A 20,130-nucleotide genomic window follows, 5' to 3' on the forward strand; every position below is an offset into this window, starting at 1 on the left:
AGTCACTTATGATCAAAATCTAATCACGCAAAAAACTTTTGCTAGATAGAGTGAGAAATGACGTCACGCGCGCAGAAGCAGTTAGTGAGAACGAGGAGTCATTCAGAAAAATTGAGTTTTCAGCTTTGAGCTGTGAACAAATGTAAAACGAAAAAAGAGCGTCAGACGACGATACAAAAAAACAGAGCAACACAAAATAGCTCCGCTCAGCTTACAGGTTCGCAGCTATGGAAAACAATGTTGAGTGAGCGCGAGAGACACACATAGTACATAGACAAAGGAGCGCAGAGCGTAAGAAGATAGGAAGAGAATGATTAAGAGTCAGAAAGACAATGAGTTCACGTGAAAGAACGCAAAAAATTTGAACAACCAAAAGTATCCTTTCACTCAGAATGAAATTCACGCAAGAAAACTTTTTAACCTAATCTTGAGGAACGGAATGGGGAAAAATGAATCAGATGCCGAGCTTCGTTTTTATAAAAAAAACTGGGCGACAGACACTTTCATGAAATGATGCAATTTCTGGGCGACAACCCCGTCATGAAAGGATGCAATTTCTGGGCAAGAGACCGTCATGAAATGATGCAGTTTCCGGGCGACAGACCCCGTCATTAAAAAAAAAACATTGTAAAAAAGCAAGAACGTAGAATTTTTTCAAAAAGAAAGAACATAGCCAGCAGATTGCCAGAATAGCTACAAAAGAATAGACTTGCGTGCCGTATGATAGAGATAGAAACAGATACAGATATAAGTTGAAAAGTTATCGACGCCGCTCAAAAAGCTATGTAAAAAATTAAACGTCAAATTAATAAAGCTTGCTAAAATTTATTGCGCAGAAGTATTTTCAGTAGGGACCCTTATTACACATATGAGCTCCTTTCACGTTAAACTAATTCAAAATAAACTTAAAATTTAAAGTGCAAAAGTCATTTTATTGAGTGAGGTAAGTCACTTATGATCAAAATCTAATCACGCAAAAAACATTTGCTATATAGAGTGAGAAATGACGTCACGCGCGCAAAAGCAGTTAGTGAGAGAGAGGAGTCATTCAGAAAATTTTACTTCTCAGCTTTGAGATGTGAACAAATGTAAAACGAAAAAAGCGTCAGACGACGATACAAAAAAAAACAACAACGCAATATAGCTCCACTCAGCTTACAGCTTCGCAGCTATAGAAAACAATGTTCAGTGAGCGAGAGAGACACACATAGTACATAGACAAAGGAGCGCAGAGCGTAAGAAGATAGGAAGAGAATGATTAAGAGTCAGAAAGACAATGAGTTCACGTGGAAGAACGCAAAAAATTTGAACAACCAAAAGTATCTTTTCACTCAGAATGGAATTCACGCAAGAAAACTTTTTAACCTGATCTTGAGGAACGGAATGGGGAAAAATGAATCAGATGCCGAGCTTCGTTTTTATAAAATAAAATTGAGAAGTTTCTTTAAACTGAGGAGAAAAAGAAATGCAGAATGTGACAAAAAGCAAAGCTGTATTAAGAAACTCAAAAGATTTTTTTTTAATTTTAGATTTCACTCAAAAACTTTCCACTACCAATTAAAATCATCCAAAATTTTTCAAATCAGGTAATAAAATGGCCAATGGCAGTTGAGTTTTTCATACCGAAATTTCAAAAGAATCAACGCCAGAATTAGGAACAACGGTATTTCACTGAACTTTTACTGAACGAGATTAGATAATCATAGCAGAAGTCAGTCACATATAGTCAGAGGCAAGGAAAAATGAGCAATACTTAAATCATGTAATATTTTGCTCAGAGAAGGTATTTTTTGTTCAAAACTTAGTACTGGCATCCATATTAAGCAACATTCAGCTGAGAATTTTATGTAGTGCTTTATGTATCCTTTTATTTAAAATGAGCGACTTGAAAAGATAAACAAAGTTGGTGTTTTGAGGTTTAAAAAATAGCCAGCAGATTGCCGGAAAATGGCCAATATTGACGCACATCGGGATTGAAACCGAAAGAAAAAAGATAGAAATTGACATAATTTTTTTCCTAAGTGTCAAACAGTGTTCTAACTACGGGTGCAGTTTCAGTTAGATTCTAAAACATACTCAATTCAGCTTTTTAAATTGAAAGCTATTAAGCTTAATACTGATGACAGCTAGCAATCGCTCTGATGGACTTTGATAACCTAACACATTATGACTTAACGACCGGGCTTTATTGGTATATCCCGTCTCCTTTGATTGAGCTTTTGACTTTGACTGTATTCACTACATTGCGTAACTCAATGTTTGAACAAATTTAAAATCCATTTACTTGAAACAGTGAGTGAGGTAAGTCAGAAGTCAAGCTTGAAAATAGTGACTTATGAAAACAAAAAACGAGATCAAAAGGTAAAGCCAATTTTTAAAAAAAATGGAGAGGTTGGTGAGCACTGGGGGTGCGCGAAAGCGCGGGGAGAGATTGTCGCTGGAATGAGGTAAGTGGGGGTGGGGTTAACTCGAACTCTTAGAACCGCCCTTGACCCCATGAATTCAAGTCACCTAAATAGTTTTGGTGAATCGCTTATTTTAAGACTAGCAAGCCGCAAAGCTCTAAGAGAAAGTGTGCCCTCCGAGCTTTACCTGTTTATACCATCTTTGACGACTGAAGTCAAAAGAGTCGGACAAAAAAATGATCAGTCAAAAGTTTGGTTGTACGAAAAATTGCATAAAAAAAGACCAGCAGGACTAATTAATTGCTACAAATTTCGTTTGAGAGCAATTAAAAATAACCTGATTTGTTGAACGTTCACAAAACTTTAAACCTCGATAGCTTCTTAAAAAGACAAAATTCAAAAAATCCTTCAATTAAAACATTCTACACTAGCCGGGGTTTCTAATGATTTTAACTGTCTTTCCATTAAATAAAATCCGCCAAAATTGACTGGGCAAAACCCCTGTTGTCCATATTTTATGCTCCCTCGCCATGTGGAGCAAATACTCAGAATTTTAGAACTGCACGATCAACAACGTCAGGAAACCTACTAAAATTTACTCACTATTTCGAGCCTCAGCCCTTTCATGTGTCCGCCTACCACCAACTGGATTTGTCATCCCACCACCAGAGTTGCCCTTAGTTGATTTTGCCCCCGACTGCTGCTGATGAGTTGAATGTTGGAACAAAACATGTTCCAAGTTTTTGAATGAATCCGAGTAGGTACTTTCAAATATCTTCTGAAACCAATATCACAACCTTTTTAAAAAAAGGACAAAAATGAAAAGACAATAAAAATTGTCAGTTGAAGTTATTACTTAAAAAATTGTGAAAAAGCTTTTGAGCAACAAAAATTTCCTGAGTGTTTGCAAAATGTCATCACAGTATGTTTAAATGGTGTCCAGTAGAAAACACACAAATCCATATTATCCAATATGCTTCGAACGATTGAACTAAAGATCAACGGAATTAATTGATTATAGCATTGGGTATTTTGTCACATTGAATCATTCGGCACATTGGTATCAAAAACGCGGTTTATGGATGAAAAGAATGCCCAGAAATCAAACAGACCGCACCAAAACAATAACAAAGCTGTCAGATGCCCAGAAAGAAACTGCGATGGCTACGTAGACCCAGTCTCAAAATGAGAAAAAATAAGACCCAAGAAGAGTTTTCTCAAAACATGATGCAGGGATTTCATATTTTGATTTTGTTGTTTCCTATTAGTTGACCTCAAATAACCTTAAATTAGAGTGATGTATATCAGATGGCCCCATTTCCTAAGATGATATCAAGCAATGGTCGTCAACTTGAAACACGAACTTTTTTTGTGAGTGATTTAAGTCACGTGTCACCATAAATTTCATCATGCGAATGAAAAAACAGCAGAACCAGTCCTTTATAACAATTGAAAGAATTGACAAACTGAAGACAACGCTAACCGCATCCTCAAAAGAATAGCCTCTGAAAATATACAAATGATTAATCAAGACGTCGACGAAAGTGAAAAGAAAACTACAAAAATCTAAAAGCAAATTTATTTCATTTTCCCCAATGTAACTTAAGACACTAAACGCCATAATCGTACAATAAAATCCGGAAACAAAATGAAAGGGTAAAAAAACATTTGGTAAAAACGTGTTTTTACGATGTCAAAGAAACTCACACAATTAAAACTTGCACTCTAAAACACACAATGCACTATCCATAGATAGAAAAGACATATCAACTTTGATGAAAAAAAACGGGGACCACGAAACATAACTAGCAACCAATAAAAGCAATCAAAAATTTTAAAATGTTTGAAAAAGTTGTGTCTAAAACAACACAATTATTAGCTATCAACTTAAATTAATAAATGGATTCAATTATGTATTCAATACTGGATTCAATAAGTAGAGACAAAATAGAAAAAATATAATGACTAAGCGAGAGAACCAAAAACGAAGAAAAACGGGCACAATCCAATCCAAACATCACCAAACAATGTTTCAAAGTCGTGAAAACTGTTAGCTATGAATTGAGACGATTACATAGGCTCAAAATTGACTTATTAGACAGCCTAGAGAACTGTTATTAAAAAGACTGAGCGTCATATCAAGTACATTAGATTGCTTCGTAAAACGTCAAACAGAGGAAGCGAATGAGTCCTATCATTATTGACACAAAGTACAACTAAAAACGACACAAAAACGGGCACAGACCAAAAAACGAAAACCTTTAAACTGATCAAACTATGGCTCAAAAAAGTGCCAATAAAAGCTGTTCATACTGCGACATACTAGACTAACTGACAAAATAAAAAGAAAGATAAGCGCGAAAAATCCAAAAATCGGTGCTTTTTGTGCAAGTAGGTGTCAAATTCGTTAAAACCTTACAATTGAATTCAAATTAAAATAAATTCAAAAACACCTCAAGAGATAGCCACTGGGACCTATCATTAATGAGACTAAATAACAAAAAACATCAAAAAGAACAAAAACAACCAAAATCCAAAAATCATTTATATTTTATAAAGACATAGTCAAGTCTTGGAAAACAATCTGAACAAAGTCTTGGAAAACAAACCAGCTTTTCGCTCTTCTAACAACTCCGGCGTGAATAAAACCACTATTTAAATGTGGCTCATCATGGATAAGAAAAGATCGAAAAAATTGTGAACAGATCTTAAAACACCGCACCAAAACAATTCAAATTCTTTGAATTGTAAAGAACCCGGCGGGACAATTCCTCAATTGCATTCCAACGAATTCACAGATCAAATGTCCTGATGATTATTATCTCTACAGCAACATCGAACTAATAGTCATCAAGCTCATGACGCTATCACGAAATAGAACGAAAAATTTGAAAGATACTAAAATTCCTCATTGCATGATCTAGTGTTTTAAGAATACCAAAAAATTAGAAAAAAATAATGACAACGCATCTTTAGAATGATTACAAGATATTACAACCTTGTGTCAATTAATGACATATAAATTTAAGACGAGCCAAAGCTGAAGAAAATGGTGAAAAAGAAAAACTTTTCGAAAATCAGTGGCGTGAAAGCGAGAAAACCACAAAAAAAGTGCACGACTATTAATTTATCACTTTTGCAAAAAAAAGTGTCGAAACATTAAGAAACCATACGATATGCACTCAAGTGTTTGATCAAATTCTTAGTGCTGACAGTATCTTAGTGATCAAATTCTTAGTGCTCCACAGTATCCTGGACCAGCAGAAAGCTATCTTCAAGTGTGTCGTGGACAAGCCTGATGTAGTGGTACCCTCTATAGCCGCCAACTGCAATGATGCTCCTGCACAAAACTTAAAGCTCAGGTCGTTTCAAACCAGACAAATTGATAATACCACAACGAATTTGATACTGGGTTCAAGTATTATTGCTAGAGTGAACCAAAACGAGCTGCCGCTAGATGTGGAGATTAACCCGTATTCTGGTTCCACAACGATGAGAAGATGACGATACTGCAAAAAACGAACTTTGCGCAATTGAAGACCATTACAATACAAGATGGTACCAATACCATTCTTTAGGAAACTATAAAATCCCCCGAAGAAATTGCAAACAATATCAAAGCGCTCATCTCTCAAATATATGAAAAGTTTAAGCCGCAAAAGATTTTCATTTGTGAAATCCCCCCAGTTGTTGAAAATCTTGATGACGAAAACCCTCTGCATGGTGTTAATGATAAGATTGAACAAGTTAAAGTGCTATTAAATGATATGTTCACTTGTTCTGATGTATACTATCTCATTCCCCTTAACCAAAAAGTGAAGTCTAATGGAAAATGGTCTAAGCTATATCACAATGCTGTTCATTTTAATGATGAGACCGGCACCCCCTATTTGAAAAGCCTCCTGTTCTCCTATGTTGCCCCATTTACTAACCATATTCCTAGACCACGCAAAAGAGCTAATCAAGCTAATACTGGTGCGATATATGTGGATTCCCATAAACGCAAAGTGCTATAGCCGCGTCCCAACAATGAGCCTAATTATCATTATAATTATATTAATACTTACGGGGCTAATAAAAATGGAAACCACTATTTCAATAATGGTGGCTACTACGGTAACACCAAGCAAACATACACTTATGTCAGAGGCGCAAACAGGCCCTGATCTTTCCTAAGTCTAATGCCATTCATCTGTAACTAAGTTTATTGATGTTATCCTATTCTCTCCTTGTTCTGGTTTTCTTACAATATCTTTTAATTTCAAATCTTAATTACACAGTTAACAGCAACAGGGTAATCAAATCAGGTAAAAAACACACCAGAAACGTCGCATATTTTCTCACACTCCTTATTTACATAACATACCATACAACAAAGACCCTACTACTATGTGGGGACGTGGAGACAAACCCCGGACCAGCAGCAATCGGCTACATGGACCTTCAACATCAGGTTAGTCGTTCTCCTTCTTTACTCAAATTTTTTCACGTCAACGCACAAAGTGCTAGGAAACAAAGAACACACTTAATGAAACTCATCCAAGACTTGACACCAAACACAATCTTTGGCATTACTGAAACATGGCTGACACCTGAGGATGATGAAAAACTCTGGGACCTCGATCCATTGTATAGCTCTTTCAGAAATGATCGGAAGTGCAACACTAAGGGCGGTGGTGTTCTTTTAGCAGTCCAAAAAATCCTGTCTCCTAAAGTGAGACCTGATCTGCGTACACATTTTGAGCAAACGAGTTTTGAAAGCATGTGGGTTGAGTACTCATCCACTGGAAGTGGAACTATAGCTGTTGTTGCGGTTTTATATAATCCATCTAAAAGTCTAATGGACAGCTTTCTGAATACACTCAACCGTTCCATTGATATTGTTGCTGCTGAGGGAAAATCCCTAACCATCATGGGAGATTTCAACATAAATTATCTCAAAGAATCTGAAAGAACCAATCTAAGCACATTTCTCAATCCTTATGGTCTTAAAGTCTGTAACACTTTTCTGTCTACTAGAATTACTGATTACATTGTCACCGACACTTCCATTACTGATTCATTCGTATGTGATACAATAGTCAAATCAGATCATTTGGCTCAGTTGGTAATAACCCATTGCAATATTAAACCATCTAAAGAACCTCTCGGAAAGGTTATATTTGATAAGCGTTACTATTCTATACAAGAATTCTGCAAAACCCTCTCGAAACAAAATTGGGGTTTTCTATGGACTCTTGCTGATCCAGAAAAACAACTGGAGTATTTCACTAATACTTTCGAAAGGGTCTTAAGACTTCACGCTCCTAAAAAAGCAGTCTTTGTTAGGACTGCACGAAAAAGTCATTTAAAAGGCTGGTTTAATGACTAGTGCAAACATGCCCTGCAAGAAAAGCAAGATGCTTTCAGAACATTTTCTGAAAACCAAAACGAAACAAACCGGAAACACTACCGGGAAAAACAAAGAAATCTTAGAAAAGTTATATCAAGTAATGAAGTGAAAGTGAATGAAGATCTCCTACGACAATTGTCTACAGACAAAGACAGATGGAAGTTCATAAATGAACAAAGAAACTCGGCCCGTCCTAGCGTGAGTATTGATAGTCTTAGAAATTCATTTGGCGACGTTTTAACTGGTCCCATGCAAATTGCCGAACTACTCAACTATAAGTTTTCCAAGCTTGGCGAATACCTAGGCCGCAGCAGGAGTGCTCCACCAAACTTCAGAGAGACTGAACAAGAGCAAGATTTTAATTGTTTTGGCTTTCGCTCGTTTGCTGTACGCGAAGTAACCGATGAATTACTGCGACTTAGAAAAGACAAACCTCGTGGGCCATCTCCCATCCCACCTTGGGCATTGATTGACAGCGCTCATATTGTGGCACCCGTACTAACTTTGATTCTCAATAATGCTATAATGCAATGTAAGTTTCCCAAAGCCTTAAAGTTAGCAGATATAACACCTGTTCACAAGAAGGGCGACCCCCAAGACCCAATAAATTATCGCCCCATATCCGTGACACCAACATTATCGAAACTATTTGAAAAACTGCTGTTCCGTCAGCTCAGTAAATACCTCAATGATAATAATGTTTTATCCCAAACTCAGTTCGGTTTTAGAAAGTCCAGATTTACAAAAGATGCTCTGCTATACTTCACCGAATGTGTGCGTCAAAACATGGAGGCTAATGAAAGCGTCTTTTGCGCTGCACTAGACCTTTCAAAGGCATTTGATTCCATTTGCCACCATCGCTTGCAAAGTAAGCTAGTCTCCATTGGTTTTGACAATTTTTCTTGTGCTTTAATACACGATTTTCTTACAGACCGCTTACAAAGAGTTAAACTTAGTGGCATCAGCTCAAACTGGATCAGCGTTAAACAAGGTGTTCCGCAGGGAACCATCCTTGGTCCGGTCTTGTTTCTCATTTATGTCAATGAAACGAGAGATTTAAGAATCACCTCCAAAATAGTTCCATATGCCGATGATACACTTGTTTTCACATCCAATGTATATCCTCAAATGGCGAAGCAAGAACTTGAACACAGCTTAGAAAACTTAGTCCATTTTTTTGAATACAACCACCTTCAGGTCAATCCTAAGAAAACCGAATTCATAACTTTTTCCAAACCATCGTTAACAAAAAGAACCGAATTGATGACATTACCTTTATGCAACGAAAAAATTGAACCAAGTCACAGCATCAAATACCTAGGTGTACACTTAGACAAACACCTCAAGTATGATATACAAGTGAAACATACTCTCAAAAAATGGCGACAAGTATTAAAACTTTAGCCCAAATTCGTGGTAGTTTACCCAAAGAAACAAGGCTGTTACTATATCAGTCTCTGGTAATCAGTCAACTAGAATATCCTATTCTTCTTTTAACAATCCTTTCCAAAAAGGCGATATCTTCAATTGATCGGCAATTAAACTGGGGTATCAAAACTGCCTTTTTCAGAGTTTGACCGGTCATCAGACCTGAAAAGAAAATACGATATACTTTGCTTTGAAAATTTTCTTGCTTATTCGTGTATCAACTATTTAGTTAAAGTCATTAAAAATCAGCTGCCATCTTTCACTGACCTTTCTTTTCCCACTTTGTATCTGAAGCTTAATTGCCGCACTCTCAAGTTCTCCAAAGTAATCACTTTCAAAAGTCTATATATTAAAAAATCCTACGGAAGCTTTGCGGCTAGTCTTTGGAATGAGCTTGTTCGAACAACAAAACAGAAACTTCTCAATTCAAAACAGAGCAGATGTTCTCTAAAACAATTGTTACTGAAAACACAACAAATTGTTCTAAATCAGTCAATGATCACTGTCGGTCTTGTAAACTTTAATCTGCTATACAATATTTAGGTTTTTACTAACTTCCAGGTTTATCTTAAGTTCTTATTAAACCCGAACAAGGAGCTTGAGTATATTACATTTGAACTCCTCAACTACTTTAAATTACTTTTTTTTGTTCATCTCCCCGTACACTTTCTGTCATAATAATGTAATGTTGGTTACATTTTCTGGTACTTGCACCTGTATGATAGTAATTCAAGTGTCTTTTCTCTCTCTCTCTCTCTCTCTCTCTCTCTCTCTCTCTCTCTCTCTGATTAACCACCGATGAAACCTGTCATAAATAAAAAAAACACAACAAAAAATACGACCATTTCTTTCAAAAACTCAAGAAACTCGCCTATACTTTTCAAACACAAGTACTGTAAAATTCACAGCGAGCATTAGCTAAGAACCGAAACAATTATTTCAGCTGACTTAAGCCTCCTTAGCAAACCATGCGACTTATCATTAATGGACTAGGAGATGAGACAGCAAAATGAACAACACGAACAAAAATTTGATAACATTTCGTGAAAACAATTAGGGTGAAAGTAATAGCCAGCATAGGCTTCAAAATGAAACTAAAACAAATTTCAAACCGAACTAAAAGCATAGCCGGCAGATTGCCGGAAAACAGCCGCCGCTGACGCGCTTGAAGCACATCGGGATTGAAACAGAAAAAAAAAGAAGAGATAATTGAAAATAGTCAAATCTTACTACTTTTGCTGCGTATGAAACCAACTAAGCAAAATATGATCAATTACTAACCTGTCTCTTCAAAGCCTGTTCCAACTCAATTCTGATGGATTGAAAGTTCTGTTCATAGTCCGATAGTTGTCCTTTCAGTTCTTCATTCTCCCCATTCAGAGACTTCAGAGATGCTTCACTTCTTGACTTGTCATCGTGAACTCTGAAACAGATGATACGAATTATTTATTTTTCTTGTATATAGTATTTTCGCTACCTTTTCCCGTCATATAAGGAACATTTTTACTCTCAAAATGGTCAGACACCTAAAAACAATCAACTCAACTCCGCTTAGGAGACGCTTGAAAACATGCAGTCTGGCCTAATAGCGAAATCGCTTGTGATCGCTTAATAAGTAATGATCATTTATATATTTGGTCCAATTATAGCGCCAGAAAACAATTTATTATGGCTATCATTTCTCTCCAATGCAAACCTAATGTTGACAGCGAGATCACTGATATTAATTGTCACAGTCCTTTGCAGCGCATGTATGTTAGATAACTGCTTTGGGACCCATCAGTTTTGACTATCATAAATGAGAGCGATTGGTTATATTTCTCCTAAAGCTAACTCTTTTTTTGCCAGAGTCATACTTAACAGCTATTCTCATTGCAAATTTCGGCAGCACAATAATCTGGTCTCGACTAGGTTAACTGATTCATTATGCTCCTCATTGGCAAACTAAATATCGCTGCATAAATTTTCTATTTCAATACCTCCAGTACATTCTGACACCATGTAAAATACCTGTAGTGCCAATGAGCAGTTGCTACCCAGAGTTAAACATATATGGCCTAAAAATGTCTAGAAGTGGAAAAAAATCGAGGAAAAAATCAGCATAGAGATCAAATTAGCAGCGAAAAACAAGCACAGAAGCTGAAAAATCGTAACAACGAGAAACTTGCCTTTGAACTTCCTTAGCAAGCTGTTCATTGTCATGTTTGCTGTTCTCATAACTTCGTATCAGGTCTCTGAAACAGTATTCAGAACGTTCACATCAAACAAGTGGTGCCATTTCTCATGTGATGGCAAAGACAAAATAAAATGTTAAGTTTTTCATGGTACACATCGATAAAAGTTAGAATGAGAAAATCCATAAAGTGTAATTTAATGTTCATCAGTCTCACGTCAGTTGGTTGGTTATTTTTTCCGTTTTGTCAGTCATTCGATTCTTTTCGTTAATTTCCTTCATCAGCTGGTTCTCTAGATCTTCTGTTCGTGCCTAAAATAGACAGGAATACATCAGAAAAAGTCGGAGAGCTAACTTCTGATTTTAAACATAAACCGACTAACGTCGGATGAATTGCTCTCGCACGACAGGCGGGGACAATTTAATGTACATGGGGTTTAGCTTAGAAATGATTTATGGGTGAAAAACTCCAATCCCACACAGAGGTTCAAATCCCGGACCCCAAGGACGAGAGTCCATCATCTTTACCACTAAACTACAATGCCCTAGATTCCTTTTCGCACATAATCACCTTATATTAGCAACAAAAAAGAAAGCAACTAAGATCACTCAAAAATGAAGAACTCAAGCGTGAAAAAATCACACAAGAAGTCAAAGAATGTTCCAGTACAGAGGCGCAAAAACAGTCAGGCATACATTTCGCATTAAAAAAGAACACAGTAATTGCTTCAAACTTGGTTCGAAAGCAATTAATAAGCAACAGCATTATTTAAATATGCACAAATATCATTCATGCACAAAAGACTATTCCGTTTTCTAAATTTCCGCTTTTTTAAAATTACATGTTATAATCTTCGCAGTACTTGACTTATAGTTGAAAGCTTGAAAGTAGTACAGCAGTGAAGTGCAATAAGGGATCAAGCGAAAGAGCGTAAGAAGGCAACAAAAAGAATTTGCTTGCAAATAATTTTGTGCTTTGACCGATTCAAACGTTCTTGAAAGCCCAAAAAAACTTTGTGACAACCAAATAGCCAACTGAAAATTTAAATAAGATATTTCGCTCAAAACATCTTGTTAGTCAAAGGAAACCGATGTGATGAATCGACTGGTGGTATAACCACATAGCCAAAAAGTGGCAAAAAGAGTAATATGTAATCAAACAAACTTATTACAATTCTTAAACTTTGGTTATTGAGCCGATGCGTTAGAAACGTCGCATACATGGAGGTATTTCAATGCATTATGGAAATGGTTTTACGGGAACATGAAACTTGCCTTATCTCGATTACGATATCTTCTTGTTTTCTATTTGTGTAGAAAAAAGATAGATATAGAGCTGATCAAAAACTATGGCACAAAGGAGTTCCAAGAAAACCTCAACAGAGTACCGATTTCACAGCCCAAAAAATCAATCAGTCTTTTCGATTACAATATGAACATAATCACCATCCATGATTGAAGAGATTGCTGATCGACGGATGCATTTTGTATTAGTGCAACAAATTGGCTTGCACAATGAAACATACCCGGCAGATTGCCGGAAAATAGCCGCCGTTGATTCCAATAAGCATGATTGGCATTGAAAAAATAGAAGATATTGAAAAAAAAAGATTTTTGTACAAAAACATTTTTTAAGTCCAATTTATTTTGATGGCATTTCGTAGTTGAACATAACGTACGTCTGTTTCTTAGAGAGAGGCTACAGGGGCTACTATCAATACCAATAAGCATTAGAGATGGTAACTAAGACTTATAGGAACGACGTTCAAACAGCGGGCATCTAAAATTGGGCTTTATGGGTTTATCCCGTTTCTACTTCTGACTTCAATTTTTTATAATGACTCTGTTCATTTTGAATTGCTTTGCTGAGCAACTGATGTTCAAAATCACTTTTAGCAGAATGGGAGAAGAGAGAAACTAGCCCAGAGAAGTCAAAAAGATATCACGCAAAATGTTGAAAAAGCGGCAAAATGAGGTAAAGCGAAACATTTTTATATTCGACGAAGTAAAAAAACATAGCAGGACAAGTCCTGACGTACAATTCAAAGAACTTTCATTGACTAAACAGAAAAACTAGACCAAGAATGGACTATGAGTGATTTGAGAAAATCATTTTTAAAAAATCAGATCAAAAAATAAGAAAAAAACAGAAAATCAATGTCAAAATGCCGCATGTGGACAAAAAACCACTAGCGAGAATGAAAATTCAATTCAAACAAAAAACTAGTCCTAGAATGAGCTGTGAGTGGATTCGGAAAACCATTTAGAAAAAAATCTGATCCAAAAAATCGAAAAAACAGTAAAAATTAGAGTGAAATTGCCGCATGTGAACAAAAAACCACTACCGAGAAACCGAAATTTTGTTCAAACACCATTTTCTCACTCTACTTTAAAAATAGAGCGAAAAAAAAGTTCACGCCGCAAAACCACTCGCTTTTTCGCTCCATTTCCTGTTTCGGCGTGACCAAAATCACTACTCCAATTTGACTTCAAAAATCATGAAAATGTGTGAACAGATATTAAAAAAAAGACAGCGCCCCAATACAATTCAATTTCTTCGAATTGTAAAAAAAATAGGAGCGCTATAATAGCCGGCTGAGAAGATGAGGGCGGCTATTAATTATAAAACTGAGAGCAAAGAGCTAGAAAACTGTATAAAAAATTGACAGTTTGATACAAGCAAAGTGCGAAATTCTATTATTATCTATGTTATTAACTAAAACAAATTAATGAATTTTTCTGGCTTTCGGTTCAGACGCAAAATTTCAAAAATCAATTCTGACTATTAGGCCCACTTTCTAGTTCGGCCGCGAAACTGACACTCAATCGCCTCTTCATTAGCTCCTCTCGTGCCAACACTGTGAAAAATGATGAGATTAAAATGAAGGAAATTTGGCAAATTTCAAATTTCTTGGAACACAAAGTCATTAAAACAGAATACTAAACCTTGATATCTATAAGAGCAAAACATTTTTAAATCAAAAGCCATGTACATTTTAAAAACACAACTAAGAATAACTGCAAACGAAGGCAAAATTGGAAAATCACATTATGTTGTCGAACTCAATAAAACCGCTTAAAACAATTGCAGTCATTAAATATATCAATTCTGCCTCCATAGACAACCAATCAAACCAGTGATTAATGAGACTAATAGCAGGACAAAAAAGATTAACAAAGCGGGGAAAAACTCAAAAATTCACTATAAATTCATGAAAGAACACCATTAGCTGCCCTTTGATAAACGTAGATCGAATAGTCCTGAAAAAGTCGAGAGAAAAACAGTAAAAACCGTAGTCAAACTGGGGCAAAAGCTATCAAAAGCAGAAAATAAGCCGCTAAATAGACTGTTGAGTCCCACTAGTTTACAAAATCACCAAGACTAAAGAAAAAACAGAATCAGAAAGCAGATTCTGATTTCAAATTGTCCTTATTCTCAAATCAAATATCAACACCAACGGCTTTAAAATAATATAGCATCATAAAAACGCCTTGATGACATGTATTCAGCGAAAAGCCATCCTTGGTCCCACAAACCGCCGTTTCATTAGCTTCGATATGTTGAATTCAACTCCTAAATTGGAGGACAAAGAGCCTAATACTAATACCAGTTAGCAATATACTCGAAAAAACTGGAAAATTAATGCATTGAGTCTTCAAATATCAAGTCTTCGTGCCCAAGCTTTACTGGTTCATGCTGTTACTTTTAATTTCACTGTTTGATCTTGACCGTATTAGCATAAATTTGATTAATTAATTCTGAATTCCATTCAGCTGAAACAGTGATTAAAACAAACGTGAAAGTGGCGACTTGTAAAAAGTAAAACAACTAAAATGAATAAAAACGGAGAAAATCGGCCGGGGGAGGTTATTAACAAAAAAATTCTTAACAAAAAATATACTGAGTCCAATGCTTACAAGAAGGATTGCTTGCGTACAGATTGATTACAAAAAAAAACAGATACAAAATTACTAATGAGCAAAAAATTTAAGATTCCTATGCTATTTTTTGATAATGGCCACTAAAAACAGGCCATTATACAGAAAAAAAACTATTCAAACTCAGAAAGTACTTTACTCAACGCGGCGCCTGAATAAAAAACTTCTATTGCTCAGCAGAAACTTGTTCAACGTGGCACTCATACAGCTCTCACTTTTAGGTCAAAATGCCGCATAAACAAAAAGACATCGATATAAAACCAATACTCCTCTTCGAGTCATAAGAAAAACCTCAATAAAACCAAGAACAGCCTTGCTATCGCATCGCGGGTATCAAAAGAAAAATATTGCATTAAAATTACTTGCGTTCGCTGCTTTAATTACACAAGCGAGACTAAAATTAGTACTAATTGTGACTTCTATCATTGACCACAATAAGTCCAGAGAAGTGTGAACAGATCTTGAAAATGACAGCGAGCTTCCCAATAAAATTCATTACATTGTATTATAATCATGCTGCAACCATTAATAGCCTAAGTATTGCTTAGCAGCTATCAGAAATACTTAATTAGAGCAGAGCGACCCCTAATCGGATCGTAGAATTTTATGTACCCCTCTTTTAAATTCTTTAATAGCATAACTGAAATCATAGATGAAACTTAAGAATAAATTTTACCCTTGAATTATTTAATAAGGAATTAGTTGTTTTGATAACAATTGCCAGATAAGTTCTCAGATCTTCTCAACTTAAAACAAAATTCAAAAGTAAAATTTATTACTAAATATGTAGTAACGGTTCACCCCGATTCATTTAACCCCGCATATTTTAACCCTGTATCTTTTAACCCCTCTATCATTTAACCCCTCTATCATTTAACCCCTTTATTTCATACCACGGATTAGGAGTCGACATTAAAAGCATATTTTGTCATAATTAAATAGATAAATTAATCCCACGTTCGGTTGTGATAGTTTCATATCAAGTCCCAGGGGCCGCTGAGGCATGGCCATGGCCCGCGAGGCATGGCCAAATGATTATATTGCTAATTTAATTATCCTTATTTTATAGAAAGATTAAAATCGGGGTGAATGATAGAGGGGTTAAAAGATAGAGGGGTTAAAAGATAGAGGGGTGAATAAATCGGGGTCAAATGACAGGGGGTTAAATAAATAGGGGTGAAAAAACGGGACACCTGTAGTAACACTTTACTCTGCAAAGGCTTTAAATGCAAGGGCTTTCAAAGTGTCAAATTTGACAAAAAAGCAGAAGCAGCAAGGTCGGAAAAAAAGTTTTATATTTCACCTATGGAAAACAAGCTTTCTTTTATGAAAATTGATCAAATTGTTAGTTAACACAATCTTCAATAACACAACTTACAATGAGCTCGGCTCTCTTCTCATCAGCGCACACGACAAATGTCTCAAATTCGTCCTTGGTGTGCTTCCAATCTGCTTCCACAGCCCCGTTGTCTTTCATTAAGTCAGATATTTTGTCCTCCAGAGACTGGACGAGGCTGAAACCAAGAATGATTTCTTCAAACAATCTTTAAACACACGATCATCTGCTCTACTCTCACATGTCCAGACAAATAAATCCCAAAACTGCAGCATCAAAAAATTTGAAATTGACGTGTTAACAATATCACAAAAATAACCAAAGCGATCAATTAATTATTTCTATTAGAGAGTTTTTCTAACGAATTATCATCTGATTGCAAATCTTAGTCTTCAGTAAATTAGGAAAATTAAAAGATGAAATAATTGAGAAGTGTTTTTTTTTATGAATCGCATACGTAGAGACAGGAACCGCATAAATTTATGCCCTCGAGCTTTACTAGGTTATCCAGTTCCTCCTAAAGAAAAGTTAATTTGTTATTCAGACGAAAAATTGGTAGGTAATATTGCATTAAAAGAGACAAACAGAACAAAAAACTACAAGCTTTATTTCACAGCAGATAAAGAGCGAAAATGGCTAATTTTATTAAAGAATTCCAATTGACATCAACTTCAAGTAGAAACATAAAATAAAACAGTAAAAAAAAATGTCAACTAGGGACCAGCAACAGATATTTGCTTTTCTGTAAATAAGAGTAACGCTAAGCAAAAAAAATTCTCTGACTAAAAAGCAAGGTATAAAATTTCGAAAATAGCTTGAAATATTAATTTATCAACGTAATTAATACTTTAAGAATTTAATTATTTATCAAGACTAGTAGAGAGTTGGGTGAATAGGGAAGTTGAGAATTCAATCACAAGTACAGATCAACTAACGAGTGACTCAGACAAAAACAAAAAATAAGCTGCCAAGTAACGCAAAAAAAACAGCTTTTTAAACTGCAGTTCCAAAAAGGAGACCAAAGAGCAGTCGAGAAGATTTTGACCTCCTGGGTCTTCAACTACGGAAAATCACCAATATATCTAGTTCAGGACATCTGGGAGATATATTGCGGGCATTGACTGATGAAATGAACGCAAGCAGCAGAAGCCAACGCGACCCTAATGAAGCTGAGATTACAATAGCCACACACTTGAAAAAAAAAACAGAAAAAATTAGTAATTCAGTACACCGTAAATCCTTATTTGTACGAGGAACTTTTTATTCAATATTTTTAAAGAATAGTCGGCAGGTTGCCAGCTATTTTTTTAAAAAAAAGCAGGTAACCTTCGTTCGAATTGCTTTCAAAAGTTGTGAGAGGCAGGGGTTGGCTTTTTCAGGACCCGCAAATTATAAAATTATATACATAATTCAGCGGTTCGTTGAAAAAAACACTTAGAGACTAGAGGCGCTTTGAGGACACAGAAAAGATACTTAATGCTATCAGACCTTATTTATTTCGCTTTTGAGGAAGAAAAGTCAAGAGTCAAAATAAAACGAAGAACAAACCGACTATTGTCGGAAGAATTCCTCTCGAACGACAGGCGCGTGGAAAATTATTTGACCACGCCACCCATTTTATAATAGCAACAAGGAGGCTCGTTAATGTGCGTTTGCACATGATGTTCCGACCCGTCCTCATCTACATTTTTGACTTATGTGTTTTGACTTACATTTTTGCAAAGAATAGATTTTCGAATTAAAAAAACCGTTACAAATAAACAACTGAACTAAAAAATGCCATGCCTCATTAAAACGATATCTGCCATTTAACAGACTACTAAAAAAAAGCAAGAACTAAAACTTCTTGGCACGGCAAACTCAATATCTTAATTTTAAGGCACCTAGTAACGTCAAATTATAATCAGACAAAACCCTAACTACGCAAATTTACTTTTTTCTAACTACACATCAGATTGTATATTTTTCCTTAATGCGACTAGGTGACAAGTTGACAAAAAGAAGAAATAATGAGTCGAAAGTCAAAAACCAATCAACATTTTTTTCAAAAACCAAACTATTTCGAAAGTCTTAAAAATAATTAGCTTTTAACAAAAGAATTCCTGATAAATTAACAAAAAGGTCGTAATTGAACTCATGGGACTGTTTCTCGTTAGACTGAGCCATAGGAACTGACTAAAGATGCAGAAAAACGAACAAATTACAAACATCGCGGAAACACAAATTAGTGAAGCCATTAAAATCATAAGCTATTATCTGAATATTATGTATTTTTCGTTCAATTTCTATTTATACTAATTCACCTAAATTTATACTGAATGAATAAATAAGTTCAAATGGGCCACATCTGGAAATCATTGGGATCTGTTATTACGCGATTGTACTAGAAGCGAAAAAGAAAAAAAAAACACCAACCACAAAACTTTACGAAAACGCGTATTGTCCAACAAACAAAACATCAGCTAAGTCATAATATCAGTCTACATGTTATTTTTAAATTTCATGCAATTGTATGGGACCTTTCAATCATCAGATTAAGTTACAAATTCACGAAACGGACAACAAAAACTGAAAAATGGAAAAATCCTTAAAATTTTCAAATATGTAAAATATCATAAACTTTAGCACTATTTTCAATAAACTGACTGCTTTGGGTAGTATCATTCATTCAATCTTCAATTACAAGCTTATGAGACCGGTCAGCATTTTACGGCTACCTCAAGAATAAAAAAAGCAAATTCAAAAAAAATTGAGCGAGAAAAGTGCAGAAGCCATTAGAAAAATGAACTCTTCAGTAAAAACTTTTCTACTTTCAATTAATCGCTTTGCAGAACTGGGATTTTTTAAAACGATTTGACTCCAATAAAAAAACAAACACATTAAAACAACGAAATTTTTGAGAAAACCCGTAGTATCAATGCCATTAAATTCAATAGCTTTCAACGGAAGCTAATGAATACGCAAAGTTTCAGCTCGATCAGACAACAAGGATGTTTTTTATTCATAAGTCATCATTAGAACCTTAAAATAGGTCTTTGACTACAAAAATAACAAATATACAGGCAAAATCCAAAAATTAGGTAGAAAAAAGCGAGAAGTGTCGATGCCATTTAAACCATAAATTTTTCTCTGGAAACTTTATGTATGATCCATTGAACGTCATCTCTAAGCCAATACAACTATCAATGGAAGAATAATGTGTTAAGAATCGAAAAAGAACAAAACAATTACAAAAAAATCGAAAAATTAAAAAATTACGAAAAATTCGTGCATAGAAGTCATAACACCAATAGTGAGAAGAAAAACCTCTAACTAGCTTAATTCCGGTTGAAATAAAAAAGGAGGTACGGTCATTACTGAGACTGACTTACATCACAAAAATAAGTTTAGGATCGTTTAAATTTCGAAAAAAAAACTTTGAAAAATTAATTTCAAAGTTTTAAAAGACATTAATTTC

General features: G+C 35.3%; 1 protein-coding gene across 1 annotated transcript in view; it reads right to left on the reverse strand.

The window, feature by feature from the left end:
• The window catches only part of LOC142350893 (uncharacterized), a 125,096-nt gene that overhangs the window by 100,237 nt on the left and 4,729 nt on the right, over window positions 1-20,130 (reverse strand). The window contains exons 5-9 of the mRNA XM_075402896.1: window positions 16,716-16,851; window positions 11,616-11,710; window positions 11,394-11,459; window positions 10,507-10,648; window positions 3,009-3,183 (exon numbers count right to left, since the gene is read on the reverse strand). Coding sequence (XP_075259011.1) covers window positions 3,009-3,183; window positions 10,507-10,648; window positions 11,394-11,459; window positions 11,616-11,710; window positions 16,716-16,851 — 614 coding nt within the window. The remainder of the gene's footprint in view (window positions 1-3,008; window positions 3,184-10,506; window positions 10,649-11,393; window positions 11,460-11,615; window positions 11,711-16,715; window positions 16,852-20,130) is intronic.

This window comes from Convolutriloba macropyga, chromosome 12 (assembly GCF_964194025.1).
Source record: "Convolutriloba macropyga chromosome 12, txConMacr16.3, whole genome shotgun sequence".
NCBI classification, from domain to species: Eukaryota; Metazoa; Xenacoelomorpha; order Acoela; family Convolutidae; genus Convolutriloba; species Convolutriloba macropyga.